Source organism: Dendroctonus ponderosae, unplaced genomic scaffold (assembly GCF_020466585.1).
Source record: "Dendroctonus ponderosae isolate FM_Combo_2020 unplaced genomic scaffold, Dpon_F_20191213v2 Dpon_F_20191213_10, whole genome shotgun sequence".
Taxonomy (NCBI): domain Eukaryota; kingdom Metazoa; phylum Arthropoda; class Insecta; order Coleoptera; family Curculionidae; genus Dendroctonus; species Dendroctonus ponderosae.
This window is the reverse complement of record NW_026017111.1, coordinates 5,235,460-5,256,481: the sequence shown is the minus strand read 5'-3', so window position 1 is coordinate 5,256,481 and position 21,022 is coordinate 5,235,460. Positions and strand designations below refer to the sequence as shown.

Below are 21,022 nucleotides of genomic sequence, written 5' to 3'. Positions count from 1 at the left end.
AGTTATATCACTGGAAAAGCTATTAAAATCTAGAGCCTCTAAAAGTGACATCGAGTTACCGAGCAATCCAATAAAGCACTTCCAAGGTATACACAAGAAAATGTAAATTTATTGAATATAGAGCGATGTTTGAGCTGTATGGCAGACGTAACTGGAATAGTAATAGGAATTCTGTCACATCCCTAGATAAATTCGTTTTATTTTGAGATAGGGGAGTTGTGTTATTTGAACATCTGCAGCATTCCCGGTGGTTGGTTTAGGAGAGATTTACAGCAGAAAATATACACCGTCGTCCCGAAAAAACCCTAAATCGGTTACAAACACATCAGTTTTTCAATGCCCGAAAAACCTCTTAGTCTCAGCCATTTTCATATTAAGAAATTTCATGAATTATTCATGGCATTCAGTACATGATGCATCCGGCTCATATTTCATTCGCAACTCGCTCAAAAGACGCCGAAGGAATACTCGCGTCATGAAAGAAGAGATCGTAGATCTTGTTACGCGTTGGAGATGCATTTTCGAGCATCTCCTCTAAATTATTAAGCAGAGTGATGGAGATGGAGGATTAATCATTCCACATTTAAATTTGACATAAATATTTGCTTATCAAGGAAAACCCCGGCGAGTGGGACAAAAAATTGAAATACTGCCTAAATGAATGAGTTTTCATGCAATATCCCTAATTGATTTATTGGCCCAATTTCCATTAAATGGCAAAACAACGTAAACGAATTTTGTGGAAATTCAGCTCAATCCAGCTCTTTAAAGGGGCCAAGTCTCCAAGTTTATTTTCGATCAATTTATGCTAATCGCTTAAACACACTGCGAACATTAACATCGCCGTTAATTAACACAATGATCGGTGAATTATATCAATATCTCAATAGATTGAATAAAACTGAAACTCCCAATCACATCCCGATCCATAAGGCCAAAACCTGTCGCTTTAGGTGCCATTAATCTTACTCTTTCACTCGTTTATATTGCCCCGTAGTTGGTTGCGTTCATTCCTCAATTATTCATTCGATCACAAAGTCGGAATTTTCCTGACAGGTTACACAAATAGCCATTATCATACGCTTTACATATTACAATTTCATCAGTCATTATCTCAATATGCATACAGACAGGATAAGAAGAAAACAAACTGGGTTCAAGGGTGGTTAACGTGCTTAGATGTTTACCTAAAGGGAATTGATTATCGCGAATGACTATGGATTTCATTGAAACTTTCACCGTTTTTACCTATTGATTTGGTCTATGGATGGTGGAAACTTCCAGTCGCTACTTTTACCCGAGCAGAAGATACGAATTTTTGAAACAGAGCCCGCAGCTGTGTGAACTACTGAGCTAAAAGCGCATTTCACCATAAGCTAAAAGCGCAATTTGGGCAAAATTATCAAAGCTAATTTTTTCGTGTATAGTCTATGAACGTGATAGGAATTCCACGTTCGTAGTTAGCCAATCTTGGAAGCCATGAATTTTTCAAATCAAGCGGTCAGTTGAGTAAGAGTTGAGTAAAAGAAGTCTTTATTAAATCAGCGCTTGCAAAGTGAGCAAAAATTCAGTTTAGTTGAGATTTTATTGAGAATTTAAGGGGTTCTAGAGTCGAGTATGCTAAATCGACGGTGGAAATTTCAAGTTGCTGGTTGCACCATGGTGGAAGCTGCGAGTGCTTAGTGCTGACTGCACCGGCTTGGAAAAAGCCATTTTCAGACGGCAAATTTTCAGTTGGCAAAAATCAGGATTTTACGCAATTTTAACTAATACTTCACTGCCTGTACTGCTAGGACTTGTCTATTGATCCCAGTAATTTAAAGCTGCTGCTTTCACTATCTTGGGCGTAATTATTTCTGGAAATGCAGAATGATTTTTTTGAAAACCGTCGTTTCCAGACCAAAAAAGTTGGCAAAAATTAGCTTTCTATATGATTTCGAGCAATTTTTTTGGGCTTCGCTAAAGAAGCTCTGTATATCGATGGTAAACATTTCAAAAGGCCAGATCTCATACGCGAGAAGTTTAGAAATTTTAAAACAGTAGTCGCGTCAGTTTACCCATTTTCCCACCTACTTCTGAAACGTTTTGAAAAATTCTCCTTTTGACGCAATTTTAAACAAATGTTTCACACCAACGCAACGATTGATGCCTCGGCTGTGGACTGTAAAAAAATAACTGTAAAAAAGTTGCTTTCTTTACTGTTTGGGGTGCAATTAATTTTTTTAAACGTGACATGCAGTGGTTTGAAAACCTTCAGGTTTAGCCCAAAGTTTACCAAGTTCGTAAAAATCTAAATTCTTTATAATTCTAAAGAAATTTTGACTGTTTGGCGACCTCATCTTTGCAAATGAATGTTAAAAATTGCAAGTCGCTGCACTTTCTGGGTGAGGGGTGGAGAGATTTTAAAACCAAGCATGCAGTTGCGTCAGCTGACTGATTTTCAGACAATATTTTGCAAAGTTCTAAAAATCCTCTTTTCTGGTGATTTTAATCAAATTTTTAGTACCGACAGTTTCCGATATCGTCGATTGATGGGAAAAATAAGTTTGAAGTTGATTTCTTCACTGTTTGAGATGCACCGAATTTTTGAAACCTAGCATGCAGTTGTTTGAAAGCCTCCATTTTCAGCCCAAAAATAACAAAGTTTACAAAAATCTCATTCTCATACGATTTCGTTGAAATTTTCAGTGTTTTGCCACTGGGCCTTTGTATTTTAATCGTATAAATTCCAAGCAGCTAAACGCTCCAGATGAGGAGTTAAGAATTTTTTAAGCAAAGCATGCAGCTGTGTCAAGTCGCATATTTTCAGATCTGTTTTTGCAACGCTTTTAAAAAAACCGACTTTAAAAGAAATTTCAATTGAACTTTTGGCAAGTACAGGTTAAAGTATGTTGGATGGAGTTTAGAAAGTTCCAGTTGCTGTCTTTAACATTTTGAGTTTAGCGAATTTTCAAAACGCGGGATGCAGTTGCAAGAAAACCGTAATTTTCGGAGCAACATTTACAAATTTATCAAAATTCCGGTTTCCAAGCGGTTTTATTGAATTTTTCGCGGTTTAACGACTGGATATGTGCATATTGATGCTAAAAATTGGAAGCCTGTCAACCTTTTAGGTGCGAAGTTATTAATTTTTAAATTTTTAAATCCAAGGGCTTATTTGAGTCTAGTTCATTTTCAGACCGGTTTTTGCCACGTTTGGAACCACTCAGTTTTGAGCTAATTTTAATTAATTTGTTGGCAAATGCAGCTTAAAGTATGTGCTAGAGATGACTGAAAGTTCAAGTTGCTATCTTTACCATTTTGAGCAAAAACAGTTTTGAAATCGCTGACTGTCGTTGAATGAAAACCATAATTTTCAAACCAATTTAAGTTAGCAATATTAGGATTCCTCGGTGCAATTTTAATGAAATTTTCAACATTTAGCGTATACGTCTTTGTCAGTTGCTGGTAAAATTGCCAAAAAGTCGATTCATCTGCCACGGGAGGAGTTAAAAAATTTTAAAGCAAAGTTTGTTCAACGTTCTCAGTCTCTGACCAGTTTTTACGTTCTGAAAAACTCAATTAGGGGGGCGATTTGAATGAAATTTTCTGAGAATTCAGACTAACATACATGCTGGTCGAGGGTTCAAATCGCAACTGGTTACTTCTGGTTGGTTCTGAGCAATAATTTTTTACGGCAAGCGAGTCCCTACAAACACTGTCTAATGCAGCCGGTGTTTGTTTAAGAAACTGTTCATTCACTGGGTTAGTTACGAGTAAGCGCAAATATTTACGCTAAGGATTGCATGGGAAAGTGTCTACTTTCGGGTAAAACTCACGTCTGTTTGCTTACCAAGTAAATAACAGATGGAAACAATAACACCTGCGATAAAATCCTGTAACTTCGTCATTACTCTTGTCTCGAAGGACCGAAAAGCGATCTCGTCCAGAGGCACATTCTACTGAAAAAGCACTGAGCGAATCCGCTTAGAGTGATAAACGCCACTCGGCTCTATCCAGAGACTTTCTACCGGTTTCCCTGCGGAGCCCACAAGATCCACGCGGTCCAGATTCTGCAATGCCTGGATGCCCTGTTTCCAGGAAACGCGCTTGCGTATATCCCTAATTCGATTATTGGTAATAGCCTATAATCAGGAAGGGCTATCGATAATATTTAAACTGGCTCTGGCTCTTTTTATTAAGAGTTGTTGCAGTTTTTTCCCTTCCAGATCTATGCGTTTCACCTCCGTGCATGGAACGCTTGTCTGGAATTTTAAAGCGCTCGTTTATATTTGATACGTTTTCGGTTGCACAATTTCCAGATAAATCACGATTTATCTTCCAAACGATGGAAACATTTTCCTTTGCTCTATATAAGAAGTGCCCGATTATGAGTCAGGAAATTGTGGAAAGGTCAGAGGCGATAAAACACCCTACAACAGCACACCATTTGTCTGCCTACCAGAGTGGTCGATTTCATGGGCTTTTGGTTCTGTTGAAATAAATGACTTGTTCATCGGAATTGATTAGTTAATTTTCTACTCTTTTTCCTGCTTTGAACCTTTTCCTGTTGTTAACAAGAACAATCCAGTCTTCTGCGTTTCATTCTGTTTGATTTCATATTTTTACACGGCTGTATTTTACTAAAAAGAAATTAATATGATTGCAACTTTTTCTTTATTAATATGCTTGTTTCTGGAAAATGCCGAGCCAATTTGCTGTCCATCATACGCCGTAAAGCAGCTCGCTTTGGACATAAAAGATTAATTTTTATTTGCTAAATGGCATTGCTGCAAACGACTTTCGATGTATTGAAACAGTCGAATGCTTAGTTTATTTTTCCACAGTCTGGGCATTTTCCAAAAGTGACAATTCCATTTTATGTATCGCAATAGAAATCGAATTTTCAGGCGAATAAGCAGAGCGCGCGGTTTGGTGGAAACCGTCATTTGCAGATCAGTATTTGTTAAGTTCATAAAAATCCAGTTTGGTTGCGATTTAAATGATATTTTCCAAGCCTTGAGCTCTAAGTCTGGTCTATGGGTGGTATAAATGTTAAATCGCTACCTGCTGTGACTTGGGCTGTAGGAATTTTTAAACCAGAGCGTGCAGTTGCGAGGAAACTTTCATTTGAAGCTCTAAATTCCGAAAAATCTCTAAAAAATTTTATGGAAATTCTCGGAATACTTATGTTGAAATATTGCCTTTTGGTGGTCCAAATGTGAAGTCGCTACTTGTTCCACGTTAAAAGTCAAGAATTTTTAAAGCAAAGCGTGCAGTTGCATGAAAACTTTCATTTGCAACCTTAACTTCCGAAAATTTTCTAAATTCAAATTTGTAAACATTTTCGGATGATTTATCTTAAAATGTTTTCTACCGATAGAAAAAAATGTAAGTCCGTGCTCGATCTTAAACAGTACGAATTTTTAAAGTAGCGCGTGCAGCAGAACTTCGTTAGCAGAACAGAATGAACTAAATTTGCAAAATTGTAATTTGTCTGGTATTTTGATGCAATTTTCAGAGAATTTAGACTAAATTGTTCTCTATATATGGTAAACATTTATGTCGCGACCTGGTCTACGTGAAAACACGCGAACTTTTATACAGCGCGTGCAACTGATTAAACCCCTTGATTTTTGAAGCAGAATCTAAAAAATTGCCAAAAGTCAAATTTGCACGAGATTTCATTAAAATTCATAGCCATTTTTCGTTAAAATGTTTCCTATTGGTGCAAAAGATTCCAAGTTGCTTGCTGCTTTTTCATGAAAGATACGAATTTTTATGGCGAAGTGGGCAGTTGCGAGGGAGCCTTAATTTGCAGATCAGAATTTACGAAACTGACAAAATTTGCACAGACTTTTAATGGAATTTTTAGTGGATTTTCATTAAAATATGCGCTATGGATGGTAAAAATTTCTAGTAACTACCTGCATTGCGCTAAACGGTACGCATTTTTAAACTAGAATGTGCGGTTTTTTAACCGATTTTTTTTCAGAAGAATTTATCTGGTGTTTTTCTCAAGGTTTCTCTGGGGTTTTATTGTAATTTTTCGCAGTTTTATTTTTAGCTAATTGGTGTTAAAAATATCAAAGTGCTGACTGCTCTGTTTTAGTAGAAACGAATTTTTTAGCAGACTGCGGAGTACTTTTTAGCAGACTGGGGAACCTTCATTTGCAGATCAAAATTTACAAAATTTAAATTTGCGTGGAATTTTGTTGAAACTTTAAAACTTTTTATAGTCAAATATTTGCTATCGATCGTAAAATTTCTAGTGGCTGCCAGCTGAATGCTACAGAGTGCGAGTTTTTAAACTGGAGCGTGCAAATGCAGCGATTTAAAACCCTTCATTTCTAGAGGAAAACTTTAAACCTTGGCAAAACTGACGCTTGTCCGGGATTTGATTACGATTTTTAAACATACATATGTTCTATGAATTTCGAGTTTCTGGCTGTTTTATTTTAGGAGTTATACCTTCATTAGCCGACGAGAATTTTCAATTTTACCAAACAATTTTATTGAAATTTTCAAGCTCGTAGACTGAAACATTGTCTACGAATGAGATCAACTTAAGTCGCTTCTTTTGCTGTGTTAAAAGCTACTGATTTTTAAAATAGAGCGTGCAACCACGTTAATTAAACCCGTCGTTTTTCGGTATGTTCATGGCATGATTTCTGCAAAACAACCAAATTTGAGTCGTCCGATTGTAAACAAGTAAAAGTGAAATAAACGCCTTGCCAGTGAGTGGGTAGCAAGTAATGAAAGAAAAATCGCAAATATACATTCCAAAATCAAATTGAGCTGTTATTCAACGCAAGGTAGAAAAAAACACCGTCCAATTAACCCAAATTTAGTTAGAACAAGGTTCTTATAAAAATTTCTTAACTACGACATAGCAAAATTGGGCAAAGTTCGGCATAAGGAGCATTCGATCGAACATCGATCAGTCGTTTTCAATAACCACAAGTGTAGCAAAACCGTAACGAAGAAATTAGCAACACATTTATAACACTTTCACTTTTGATTTTGAGTACGTGTGCTCGTACCCAAGCCTTGATTGTTTTACTGGAAGGGTTAGAATTCGTGAGAAAACCCGGATAATACTTAATCTTATGTCTTATTTAAATCGCTGTTTAGTTTAGCGTACGCAAGTGTTGGCACCATGGTTTGGCTACCTCCGGATCTTTCGCAGTCTTGTACCTATCAATCGACCATAACCACTTGCCAACCATCTACCATCGTATTTTTGCAATTAATTGCTCAAATTTTCGGCTATTCGAAGGATGAGAAACTTTCCAAGCAATTTGGTGGCGGGTTTCAGCTCTTTAGTGAAGGATTTAACTTCTCCCCTGGACACGAAGAAGATGGGGCTCCGGCCGAAGAGTACGATTTTGTGGTGGTAGGAGCTGGAAGTGCTGGATGTGTAGTGGCAAATCGACTCTCAGAAATACCCGAATGGAAGGTGAGTTGAAAATTATTAGAAATTCGTGTCAATTGGGGAATTAAAAATTATTAATTGGGCAACCGGCTTTTCTTTTTGCTGAGTGATTGCAACAATGGGGTCAACCACTTTCATGCAAATCTCAATATCGATTTTTTTTCTGAAAGTGTATAATTGGAAATTGCAAAATTGGTAGAAAAATACACCAAACTACTAAACATGAGTCCTCAGTGGTAAAATTTGATTGACATTATATATCTAGGTGAAAAACAAAGGATGATTCCTCAAAAGCGAAATCCACTATTGGCTTGCGGGTTTTAACATTCGATAAAGGAAGCTTCGCTGAATAACGTGTGTAAATGTGGTCATCATAGGCGCTGGGTTGAATAAGTAATTGTTATTAGTTTAGGACGCTTTTAAAGATTTGCGCGATTTGGCTGTTTTTGCACCATCGTCTTCAAAGTCCGTTCCTCAACTGAAAATACTGGCTTGAACACTTCAGAACATAAGCATCGGTGAAAACGAGGTGCGAAATTGGTTTCCTTTTTTCCCAGTGGTGAAATTACTATTAACTTAGGCACCTTTCGAACATATGGGCGACTTGGTCGGTTCTGCATCATTTTACTTTAGTGCTCAGTTTTCAGTATTTAGGCCAGATGTTGCGATTCAAGCTCTTCTAGTCAGTCAACAAAGCTTCAGAGAAAACACAATATAAAATTTGTTGCGTTTTTGCACGGGGATTAACTATTATGGATTTAGGAATCCTCAAAAAATTTAGGAGATTAGGATATTTTTGCAACATCGACTTTAAAATCCCGTTTCTAAACATGTGGACTCGATCTCGAAATACTGACTACAACATTTGGGAACAAAAGCTTCACGAAAACCGAAGTGTCAGTGTGGTTTTCTTGGTCCAAGAACTTTAATTGTTATGAGTTTAGGAAACTTGAGGACGTTTTTACACCATTTTATTTTATTGCACATCTTTCAACATTTGGGCCAGTTAATCGGATACGCGCCTCAACATGCAATAAACGAAGCTCCAGGGGGAAGATTTGGTGTAATTTTTCCAGAATTTCTGCCGGGAGATTTACTTTTATGAATTTAGAAACCCTCAAAAGATTTACGCGATTTGATCGGTTTGTCACCATCCCACTTTATTGGTGACTGCTCAGCATGTGGGCCGGATATTGGGATACGAGCTTCAAGGGTCAACGAATAAACAGTATAAAAATTGTTGGGTTCTTGCAAACCATTTAATGGTTATGCATTTTTGGACCTACCGCAGATTTGGACTATTTGGTCAATGTCACTGTATCCCGCTTTTCTCCACTTAGGGGTCAGATATCGCGACGAGAGCTCTACGAGTCAATAGAAGATCCCTCACAAAAGTTTTCTGCGAAAGTTAGTTAAGTTTGGGCAAGTGGTTCAAATGTTATGAGTTTAGGAACGGCCGTAACAATTTTCTGCAAATTTTCCTACCCCATCTTGTCTTAATGCCCAGTCCTCAAGTTCTAGGTTAGATATCAAAGCACGGGTTTCAACAGTCGGCAAAAGACACTTCAGGGAAAACTCTGGGTAAAACTAGATTCATTCAGAGAAACCATTAATTTTTAATTAGTTTAATAATTTTATCATAAAACTGCGAGCATCCCAGCAAGGAAAAAACGCACCCTTTAAAAATGCCCCTATTTTAAAGTTTAAATTAAAAGGCAAACACGTTTATATTTTAGTAAATGTATGCCGGCTAAATTTGAATAATGTTATGACTGATTGACTAGACAATTACTTCCTGCCAAGCTTCACTTGCTCCGCGATCCGCTATTCTACATGCGTTTTTGCAGTAGTTTGCTTGCAGCTTTTTTAATTATTTCCCCAGTTTTTGTGTGGTTTTTCTGGATTTTCATGCTGGGAGCGATTCAATTTTCAATTTGTTTGCAAATAATTGTACTTTTTCCATTCGCTAAATAATTCACTGGTATCGCCAATATTTGCAGCTTTTTCCAGTGGAAATCGTGCCGGATTCAGCATTTAATTAAATTTTAATCAATGTATTAAATATTAACAAAATGGTTAAATTTATTTAGGATTTTCCGTTATTAAATGGCAATTAAATCGCGTCCAGTTCAAACCATTCCCAATTCAGCAGCGGAAATGCAATCAGGATTTAGTGAGCATATTGGCGAGTTTTTTCACCGACATCAGTTTTCCTCGAAAATATAATTGTTATTTGAATCGAAAATTTCAGCAAACAATAAGTGAATATTCGGGTTATTTCTGACATTAAAAGCCTGCAATTGATGGGACTTGAACTTTAAAACCGCGGTTCGATGGATGCCAGTAATGGTTATGCTCATTCATAAATCGCTTCGGCTGCTGAATAAAATCAATGAATGGAATGTGCGTGAATTTCTTCAGCAATGAGTGATTTGGCCGATGCCTCTGAAGGGAAACGTAAATTTTGCGAACAATTCTTGATGGAAATTATTAGAAAAGTCCCATAAGTTACTTTCAACTCGGACCCAAAGTGCGACTTTTCACTCAAGGCTCGACATGTATCAACTAAATAATCCCATTTTGAAATAACATGTATTTGCTCAAGAAAGCTTCGATTTCGGTTTCGTAATGTCCAATACAACAATAAATTCTCCCTTTCACTAGCCGAGACAATAAAGTGCACATTTTTCCTGTCCTGCTACAGTTAACCTGGTTTCATTCAAATGTCTGTTTTCATTACTTTCGATATAAACATAGTGCGTTTTTTCACTTCGACTTTTTTAATTGAATTATTAATGTGTCTAGTTCACAGAATGGGGTGTCAGGATCATAAAATGCCGGCTTTATGGCTACTTAGCATTGATTTAAGTGCATTACTTGTGGAAATATTGCATGCAAGTCTGAATATGTAACGTATAAAACTGAGGTGAGTTTTTCGGGGATTAAGTTCAATTTTGGCGGCCTACGTTTTGGAACCACTACTGACCTGAATCTTCAGAGGTGGTTTGTGTTGTGCATCCACCATGCCTGCAGCAGTATTTGGTTAAATCCAAAGCCCTGAATATTAAAAATCACTCGCGCTATTAAAACTCCTTGAGGTTTAAAAACGTAATTTTTTTTCCCAATTTAATCCACTTTGAAATCCCCAAACTGGCTCTTCTTACTTGGAGAATGTCCTTAATTGTCGAAAAACATTGCGCAAATAAACGCGTATAACCGGCGATTTAGCGCTTGTAGGCCTGCCAGTTTGGGGACATTTACATTGCGCTGTCGAAAATCGGGCCTACGATACGCGCAACTACCGGCTAATCCRGAAACTTTTACTAGCGGCTTTTGAAATGCGAATTGTATTTGATATTTCAAACTGCGCTAAGCTCGGTGTTTGTAACTATGGGATGAAAAGAGTGARAAACTGTTGAGTTTTTCAGGATTTTAGGAAYGGCAGGATTTCAGKATTTTAGGTGGTCAATGTTTTCTGGACGTTTCGACGTGTAACTTGAATCTTCAGAGTGGTCCAGCGTCGTACAGCGGATTCCCTACAGTTYTACATGCGTTTTAGCCAAACGATTTGCATATKTATATCGCACTTTTCTGGGTAATCAGGAATTTTTGGTCACGGATGTTTAATTCGCYTTTAATGACCCACTCCGACCCTGTACCAAATCGGGCAAAAATCCCCACACACCCACGTTTGTCGATTTCAAATTTGCATCTAGTTTCCCATAAAGACTGGTTGGAGGTAATTGTATATATTATTTTGTAGCCTACATACATATTATGTATAGTAAATTAACTGAACAGTCAGCTGAATGCTTTTTAATGTAGATTAATGCATTTTTTTCCTTGGTGTTAAAACTATAATAAGCGATTTTATAGCAGTTGCAGAAGCTTAAGAAAATTGTGAAATTAAGCCCAAGACAGTTGATTTTGCCATCAACTGAATTTAACTAACGAAGGAATAAATGTCCATTTTTTTTCTAATTATTAATAAGAGTATGTTCCGTGATAGATAAAATCAACTATCCACTGTATTAAAAACCTTCTAGATTTTTTTGCATCAAATGTGATAGGAAAAAACCATACACACCTCTAGGTATTACAACAATCAATTACTGTGCTTTTATTAATTAAACTTTTTTAATTAGGGACATTTTTACTTGTTGTTTAATCATGTCAGTCTATACGACCTTCTTAGGCGTCCTCAGTCAAGACTCACTCAGCATTTAAGCGTTGACCGCTAGACAGAAAAGCTGCAAATATTAGGCCCAAGTTTGAATCACCCTGTATACGAAAATTGTCTGTTAAATTCGAATCATTATCGTCATTAATCATATCTGGATTTTTGCAAATTTTTGACAGTTTTGGAGACTTTCCTTATCAATGTTCCTATCGATCGATTAAGAACATGAACCAGCAAAAGCAGGCCAGCCATTGTCAATTGCGGTAAAAATCGCACAGATTTATCAATTTTCAATGATACGGAGATTTGCCTCGATTATCCACCTTAAAAGTCAATTAAGTCAGATTCCTTTTGCGGCAATCGATTTTACCTTGATTTATTTCAACGTGCAAATCACCATTAGCCGACTTATTGCGACATTTTCCGGCGTTGTTTTACGACGAAAATTGATTGGATTGATTGGGACAGATGCTGGGAAGTTCGAATAATGCATATGTCCGAACCAGAAACAGTCAAGCACATTTTTCACCCCAGAACAGTTCGATTTTCAGACAATTATCGCGACAATTTGATGGGGTTTTCACATCAAAGYAGCGAGTTTGTTTCAACTTATATAAAAAAATKTTCTTCTWTTCGTCAGTATTTTKTTGAAGAACAAACSAAACCTSGAAATTTSTTCTGTAGTRGAAGAAAGGCTTCAGCAATAGAATCTTCTTTAGCTTCTTGGGGAAAACTGCWTATSARCATTATCAACTGGTAATTGAGCTTTTTTTGCTCAAMTTTAGCTAAAACTTTTGTAAACGTTGTATTATAGTTTTAAAACTTTTGTAACAGTTCTAAACCTTGTTTGTTGCTTTATTTTTTCTCAAGTGCTTCAATTACCGTCAAACTCTTCCCATCAGCGCAAACCAGGCGGTATTTTCGTGCGGACAAAAAACGCAAACAATCAACCAATTGAAGATAGCTTAACAATAACCACGACACCGTATTTCCGATAATTCTTTCAGTAGATTTAATCAGATCATTTGATGGATTAATTCAACGCTTTCTTGTGCTTGAACTTTGAAGAACAATGTCAGGTTTCTTCTCGGTTGCTTCTCATTTTGCGTTGAATCACCTGCAACCTGCAGGAAGATAAAAATCAGGCGCAATCTTCTAATCACTCAAAATAGGCTAATTTCAATGCATTCATGCTTTAAAAACTTTATGTTTGAGTAAAATTCGAGGACCTCAGGTTCACCTGCTTGATTGCTAAACTCGAAGGTCGCTTAACTTCCACAAACTCGTTTAAACAATTAAACGGATGTGCTAAGTCTTCGACCTTTGCCCAATAATTTGCCAATAATTTCGCCAGTTTTCCCAGTAGCTGAGCGAAACTAACACAATGATAATTCAATGAGGTTCTGACCCAGTTCGGAAACATAATTCCACATTGTTCCGATTGGGAAATTTCGAATTTTAAAAGCTCGCACTTTGAAATGAAACAATGTTATTTTATTCAGAAAAAGCAGCAAATGTTTCAAGCAAACAGAATAATTAAGAAAAATCATTTTGTTTCTGGCTATTTTTTTTTCGTATTTCTCAGTAAACTAGTTATGTGTTAGAGAGTGGACTCGAAGCGAGAAAAAAAAACGCTGATTTCGCTACAATCAGCAATTATATGGTTTTTCGCATTAAAAAAACAATCGCATATGATCACAATAAAAATACGGGAACCGATCGGAAAACGTAAAGTGATTGTGCGGTTTTCTGCTTAACCGATTATGTAATAAAAATCGCCAGTTCGGTTCAACTCATTTAATAGTTTGGAACGTGGGCACGTGAGATGCAATTTTGCAATCTAAACCAATAATTTATCGCCCAAAACGGAATTGCGGTCAAACTTAGGGAGTTGTGACCAAATAACCAAACAATGCTCAGTTGAATTTAGAGCGTGAAAAGTCCATGTAGTTGGTGCAACGAAAATCATCAGTCAAAGTGCAAATGTTTTTTCAATTAATTCGGAGCAAAAAAAATACGTTGTTTTTAAGCCTCCCTAACTTTTACCACGTTTCACTCGGTTGGGCAAATTTATCTGCGAAATCATCCTCTCACATACTTCCTGCCAATTTTGAATAGCCAAATGAACACTGTTTCTCGATACCAGCTTGCACTATCGTGCACTTTACAAGAAAATTATCACACTCACTGGCCTGCTCCCTGCTCTTAGTATCTAACATTTATTGCCAACCAACTAATTGGCTTCAATTAAGTGCGACAACGTGTACTTTGGAAATGATAATTAAATCGGCTGCATGCAATATTTTGTCCCAAAAGGCCCAAAAACCCAACTAAATGTGTTAAAGCAAACAGCTTTAGTTGCATGACCAAAAAGGAGGAACGGCTTTTTAATCACAATCGGTGATTTTCGGGGTTTCAGGCTCTAATAGATATGAATTTGATGTGGACGTTTTGCTCGCACTCCTAGTTCGGCATCTTCTGAGATCTGCCTGCTTGGAGAACTAAACTAGAGACCAAAAAATAATACAATTTTTAGTACCTTTAACGGAATTTTTGTGATGGTTAAGACGATTAGAGGTTTCGTATTTTCCTCTAGTGCTATGCAAAGTAATTTAAGTTTGGCATAAGTTATTTTTCCAAATTTCATCATGCTGAAAACCTAACTATTTTAAGCCGTGAAGTACCAGTCTCGAACGTAGCTACGGGCAGCCATTATGCATTGCTCATAGAGTGCCATGGGTGCAAGTGAGAGAACCGACCCGCGCCACGTTCCGGAATGAAAAAATCAGTTTGGTATTAAAATTCCGAATCATGAGTTTCGGCTTTTTGGGCCGTCGTCTGCAAAAATTAAACTGTCGAAAAATGTTTTTCTGCATTAAAATGGACTCGAATAAAAAACCTTTTCGAATTCCCGGCGTTTTGCCAGTATGGATAACTCAACCGGACTTTCCTGCAGCTTACAACCAGGCAGTTTCAAAGCTCAAGAGAATATTGAGGTCATTGATAGAGATTTTTTAAAATTTGTGTTTATTAGTTCAATACTGCCGTTTCCTCAGGCAACGTTCTGAAAGATTTATCACCGTTTTGTGCTAAGCTGTTGCTCGGTACTGCCTTTTCCTCGTCGTGGTTGTTTTTAACTACGTTCATTGTTTAAAAGCATTTTGCAACCACTACTTTGAAGGCTAAATTGTGCGATACAGCAAAACTCGATTATTTTTTAGCCGACTAGATCCAGATAAAATTCTGCGGGCAAATAAGCTTTGGTCATTTTTTGCAAAATTCTTTAAAAATCCGATGCTGAGCTGCTGAGTTTCCTAGGGATTAAAGAAACGTCTTCTATGAATCTGCCGGGAAAATTTGAAATATCTAACTCTTTTAGATTCTAAAATATGAATTTTTACATGAAGGATTGTACACAGAGCGATCGTGATCATTGGCACAAATATGGCAGATTCAAGAATTTCCAAAAAAGTTCTAGAAAGAGCTACGGAAGTGAACCTACTGGAGCTTGAAAATACGTTTATTGTCTTTATTGGTGGTAAATTACCAATTTTAAACTGTACTAAAGGAGGAGATATCAATTATCAAAGGAGAGCCTGTGCAATTTCAAGACCAGTATTAAAAAAAAAATCTGGAAACTCTCCAGATGAAGCTACGCAATGAAACATGCAGCCTCGTGGAGGAAACTATGGGAAAAAACTAAATTGGGTGAAAATTGGAGATCCGCAACTATTTTAGATTAGAAAATATCATTTTCAGGAAATGCTCCCGCATAGTAATGTTGATCTATTTTTCCAAAATTCTCAAAAATTTCCATGGCGTTAAAAGAAGCTTTTCGTAATATTCAGGGTAACTTTGAATTGCCTAACTCTTGCAGATTGTGAGATATACATTTCTAAACGAGGGCCTTTATACATCGCGATTTTGGTCATTGGCACATACTATGCCAGTTTCAAGAATTTTCAAAAAATGCCTGGATCGAACTACGAGGGCAAAACTTCTAGGGTTTGAAGACACATTTAGTGTCTTTATTGTTTGAAAATTGCAAATGATAAATTGTCTTTAAAGCAGAGATATCAATTTTTAAACTTGCCTGTGCAACTCCCACTCCACGGTCGATTCCAGATTGAAAAAAATTCATGAATTACCAAATAGAGCTACGCTACTCAACCTCATAGCACCTAAAGAAGCATCGACTAGCACACTCTATTTAGGGAACGTTTCTGATCTCTACCGGTTCTAGATAAAATAATATGGATTTTTAAACAAAAATGTGCGCTAAGCTATTTTTAATTTTTTGGCTACATCTAAGCCAGCTTCAAAAATCCTGGAAAAAATCCTGAAAAGCGCCACAAGAATGAAAAAGTTGAGTTCTTTTCTACATTGGTTGAAACATGAATTTTTAAATGAGGGCCTGAGCAATATCAAGAGTCCAGGATTTTAAAAAAATGTGGAAACCCTCCTGATTGGGCTACGCAATCAAGCAACCTACTTGACGATAAAGCTTCTTGATATTTTGGGTCAAAATCCGAAATCCTTACTCCATTTCGATTAGGAAATATGATATTTTAAGGAAATGCTCCCGCATGGATAGATTTCTGTCATCCAGAGCCAAGCCAAAAAATTCTCAGAAAGTCGCCAGTTAAAGCTAAGCAAATCGAGCAGATAAAGGAGATAATTTTACATAAATTTTGGTAGAATTTGCATCCTCTGAATTATAATGATTTTTTAAATAAAAGCTTCGAAAATATCCAGCAAACAGACAAGGTTTCCATCACGAATGCAATGATAAACTGTGTATATATGAAAATGATATCCAATTAATGCTCGCACCGGGTTTCTGTATTGATCAAATTTGATTGTTGCATAGTAATTAATCTCTGAACTATCCGAAAACAACGGGACATTTTATTGGTTTAATTCGGCTTTGCTGTTGCACGATAATTATCTGTTTTTATATCAATTATTTAATTAATTAATGCCGCAGAATTTGACGATAAATTCAGTAGTGGAAACATTAGTAATACACGAGTCTATGAGAGCTGGAAGTCAAGCGAGGTCGCATGCTTTGGAATAATTGCTGATTGGTTACAAATCGCCAATAAACACTTGCGAATTGAAAAAAATCCACTACATTCACTAGCTCGGGTTCTCAATTTTTACAAGAAACAACAAGGTTTAGAATGGCGACCACTCCGATCCGGGAAAAGGGCAAAGGTGGCTTTAATGCTCTGAAACATCAGACGTTTTCGCAGAGCTCCTCAGAAGTCCATTTTAATTAATCAGCAAAAAATGAGCGAACGAGGGAAAATTTTTCCAATCATCATCAGTGCTCATTTATTTTTTGAGCAATGATAATGTACAGGGTGTGACTGGTTACAAACATCAGAAACCACCCACGTTCTAAAATCCGGTCAAAGACTATTAACAAGGCCTCTGAATTGTCAGAAACCCGTCTTTTTAGATGGTAATAAAACGGCAAATCCAATTAGGCTCTTTTCAGACGAAGCTTTTGGGAATAAATTACGGCGCTCCGATCTTATTTGCTGTGTAAAAGCGGATTAGGGATCGGATATTAATTAAAAAAGTGTAAAGGGCAACGGGAAGGGCCAAAGAAAAGGTGTTGATTGTTCAACTCGGTTCGCTTTTTAATCGCAATCGGGATTCTTTGCGTGCTTTTTCAGCTGGCGATTCTAGAGGAAAAACTGGCCCATGTTGGGCTTTGGAAACAACGCCCAACCTTTTTTTTGCCAGTTGTTTGATGATGAATTGAGAAATTAGCGCAAATTTCCAGCACGAATGCAACAATTGCAAATGTAACTTTAATTATTGCACTGACTGATCTAATTCGTGCTTCGTTCACATGTTGGTTTTTTCTTGTCGGCGACCAGCAGTAGTTTCATTTTTTCTTCACCCGATTCAGGTCCAGCTCACTTTCACGAGACTGCATAATACGTGCACGTTCTTGGCAAAGGAATGTCATTATCAATCAGTAAATGTTGTGCTTTATTTGTTAATTCCAGCGAATAATGCGGTTGCAACTGGACACGTGTGATTAATTACTGATTTGGGGGTTTGTCCAAGCTTTGTCAAGCGGAAGTTGAATTCCCTGCTTGAAAAATTAAGCTTGTGTGATTAGCAGATTTTGCAATCCAGTGAAGATCGATGGAAGAAACGCTCAATGATTTGTACCTTTGTAGATTTGCTACATGAAAAATCAGCTTTTTTACGTGAAAGACTGGCCTTTGTTGCATGAAAAATCAACCACTACGAAACAAATATTATCTAAATCGACAGTTTTACGTTTGCATGGAACAGGAAATAAATCAAACAAAGAAAAATTCGATTGAACACAACGGATTGGACAAAAAGGTTAATTGAACGAGCCAATAACAAATATATCGACATTGAGTCGAAAGAACAATCGGGGACAGTCGGGGATTTGAAATTAATGTTTTTATTTTAAATTGCCAATGGAGAAAACTCAGCGAAAAACCATTAAATTGGAAAAACAGTGAGAATCACAGAAACTATTATTTGCTCAATCTGTAGTTTAATTGTTTGCAAGAAATTATCAACAACTGACTATTCAAAGTGTTTGAGAATGTTCGTTCTAGCACCGTTGCACATAATTCTAGATTGCGCTAAAACTACGAATTAAAATTGCCTCATTCCATGCAAAATGCAAACTTTGTGTTTGCAAACAAATTTGAAACTTTAGTTAAAATCGCAACGAACTTCGGCGCTTGCCATCTTATTGAATTAATTGAACAAATTGCCTGCTAAAGACGGTTTACACACAGATGCACGCTTCACATAAAAAAATTGTACCTCCTAAAATAATGCCCCCAGCTACTTTAAGTTTTCGCCATACATAGATGATATGTGGGCCTCACCATTGAGAAACGTTAGTTAAAATCGCGTCGAAATTTGATGCTCAACAACTTTTTGAATGCTGGCCGGAAAATGACGGTTTGCACACAGTTGCATGATCTACTTTAAAAAATTCAAACTTTGAACAGAGCACTAGTGCCAACTTAAAATTTTTACGATCGGTAGATTATACTTGAGTCTCAAACCTGTGAAACTTTAATTAAAATCGGAGTTAAACCTGATTTTTGCTAATTTTGTAAATGATGGCCTGCAAACGATTTTCACTCAGTTGCACGATTTGCTTAGAAAGTTACGAACTTATCACAGAGAGCGAGTGGGAACTTTAAATTTTCTTGATCAGTAGAAGATACTTGAGCCTCACAATGTTGAAACTTCAGTCGAAATCGCAAGGAAATTTGGGGATGGAGGCCTGTGTGAACGATGACTTGAAAACAGCGGTTTGGAAGCAGTTGCACTCTATAATGTAGAAATCGCAAACTCTTAATAGAGCTCGTGCAGCAACTTAGCAACTTAAATTGTCTTCTTATCTGCAGATAAAACTTCGGTCTCAAATATGTGAGTATTTCATTAACTTTTAAATCTGATTTTTGCCAACTTTGTAAATGATGCCCTGAAATGAAGGATTTCACACAGTTGCACGGTCTAGTTTTCAAATTTCCAACATCTGATATTGATCCAGGAGCTACTTGGAATTTTGATCATCGGTTCGCTATACTTGAGTTGAAAAACTGCAAAACTTTAACTGAAATCGCTCCTACATTTGATGCTGGCCAACGTTGTGAATGCATGCATGAAAATAACGCTTTTCTTACAACTGTAGGCCCTGTTCAAAAAAATTCAAACTTAAAATGCATGCGGAGTAGCAACTTTAATTTTCACCATCAGTAGCCAATACTTGACTCTCAAACATGTGAAACTTTCGTTAAATTGACCCGTAAATTTGATGCTTGCGATTTTTTAAATGCTGGCCTGAAAATTACGGTTTTCACACAGTTGCACGCTCAATTACAAAACTTTAAAACTTCGAATAATGCAAGAGTAGCAACTTTAAAGTCTCAAAATGGGTAGACCAGACTTGATCCTTACATCGGTAAAACCTTGATTAGAGTCACAAGTCACATGGAAATGGGATGCTTGCGTAATTTTTGAACGCTGGTCTGAAAATTTCAGTTTTCACACAGTTGTCCGGTCACTAAATGGAAAACTTCTTGATTTGAATTTAGCTTGAGTAGCAACTTTGTGTATCAGAAAATATTACTTGATTCTCAAAGCTGTGGAAATGTGATTAAAATAAGAACTTTTTGAACACTGGCTGAAAAATGACGGTTTTCACACAGTTGCCAGCTGTCCTTTAAATATTTTCAACTTCTAACGCAGAGTGCGGATCAACTAGACACTTCTTGGGTTTGTAGATAACACTTGGGCCTCAAATCTCCACTAATTTAATTAAAATAGCACCAAATTCTGATTTTTGGCAACTTTGCAAATGCTGGTCTGAAAATAACGAATATCACACAAATGCACGATCCATTTTATAAGTTCATAACTTCCAACTTAGTGCAAGTAAGAACTTGAGTGTTCGCTCAGCAATACAGAATAGCTGTTTCTAAACACGTACCAAACTTTATTGAAATTTCGATAAAATCTGATTTTGCTGAGCTTTGGAAAAGCAAAAGTTCGCTTCCAAAACTGCACTAGTTGCAAAAGGTGTAGCTTCACCAGCGGTTCAAGGAGAAACTTGATTTTTCTACTATTTTTTATTTTAATATTCCTCTATTTTATATAAAAACTTTTTAAAACCTAATGAAAACTTGAATTCAAATTTTTAACCGCGGGTTTTTCTTTTCTGCATAACTTTTCTGTGTATGACCCACATTTGATTAATTTTCACCTAAATGAGAAAGAATGCTTTTTGTACAAGGAAATGAATAAAGGTTGTAAAAACAACTTCAAGAAACAAAATCACCTAAACTTAACATTAGGAACAAATGACCGTTAAGTAGTTGGCACACAAGAATGATTAAATAGACAATAATTGTATATACTTTCCTGACTGTGTTTCAATTCCAAATCAAAATTAATTCCTGGGTTTCAGTCATTTATTGCCTCTATTTATCAATTAAAATACGTTTTGGTGTATTTTTCCACCATCATCAGTTTTTCTAAAATAACAGATAGTTAAAAAAAAAATTATTAATTTAAAAAACAACCACAGTTCGTCAACAGCCTCATCATATCACACATTAAAATACATCACAATTGCAATCCTTTAAAACATTCTAAAATTAATTAGGTCTAACAGGTGCTTAGTCAGGACAATAAAATCTGGGAAGAGACTAGAATTCTTCGTTCAGATACTTAAATATTTTTACTTACATGTGTAGCGTTGTTGCTGCTTTAAGCCTTGGCATATATTTGGAGTATTAATTTTGTCCATTTTGGACACAAGGCGAATAAAATACTGTTTATATTGATTTCTTTTACTTTCAGCTATTTTTCTTTGTATTCTGAGGATATTATTTTTGGTTTGCAAA

The 21,022-nt window shown here is 36.5% G+C and overlaps 1 protein-coding gene across 1 annotated transcript in view; it reads left to right on the top strand.

The window, feature by feature from the left end:
• Positions 1–6,939: 6,939 nt before the first annotated feature.
• LOC109533720 (glucose dehydrogenase [FAD, quinone]) overlaps positions 6,940–21,022 on the top strand; it is a 17,425-nt gene continuing 3,342 nt past the window's right edge. The window contains exon 1 of the mRNA XM_019899113.2: positions 6,940–7,438. Within this exon, the coding sequence (XP_019754672.1) occupies positions 7,139–7,438 (300 nt within the window). The 5' untranslated portion in view covers positions 6,940–7,138. The remainder of the gene's footprint in view (positions 7,439–21,022) is intronic.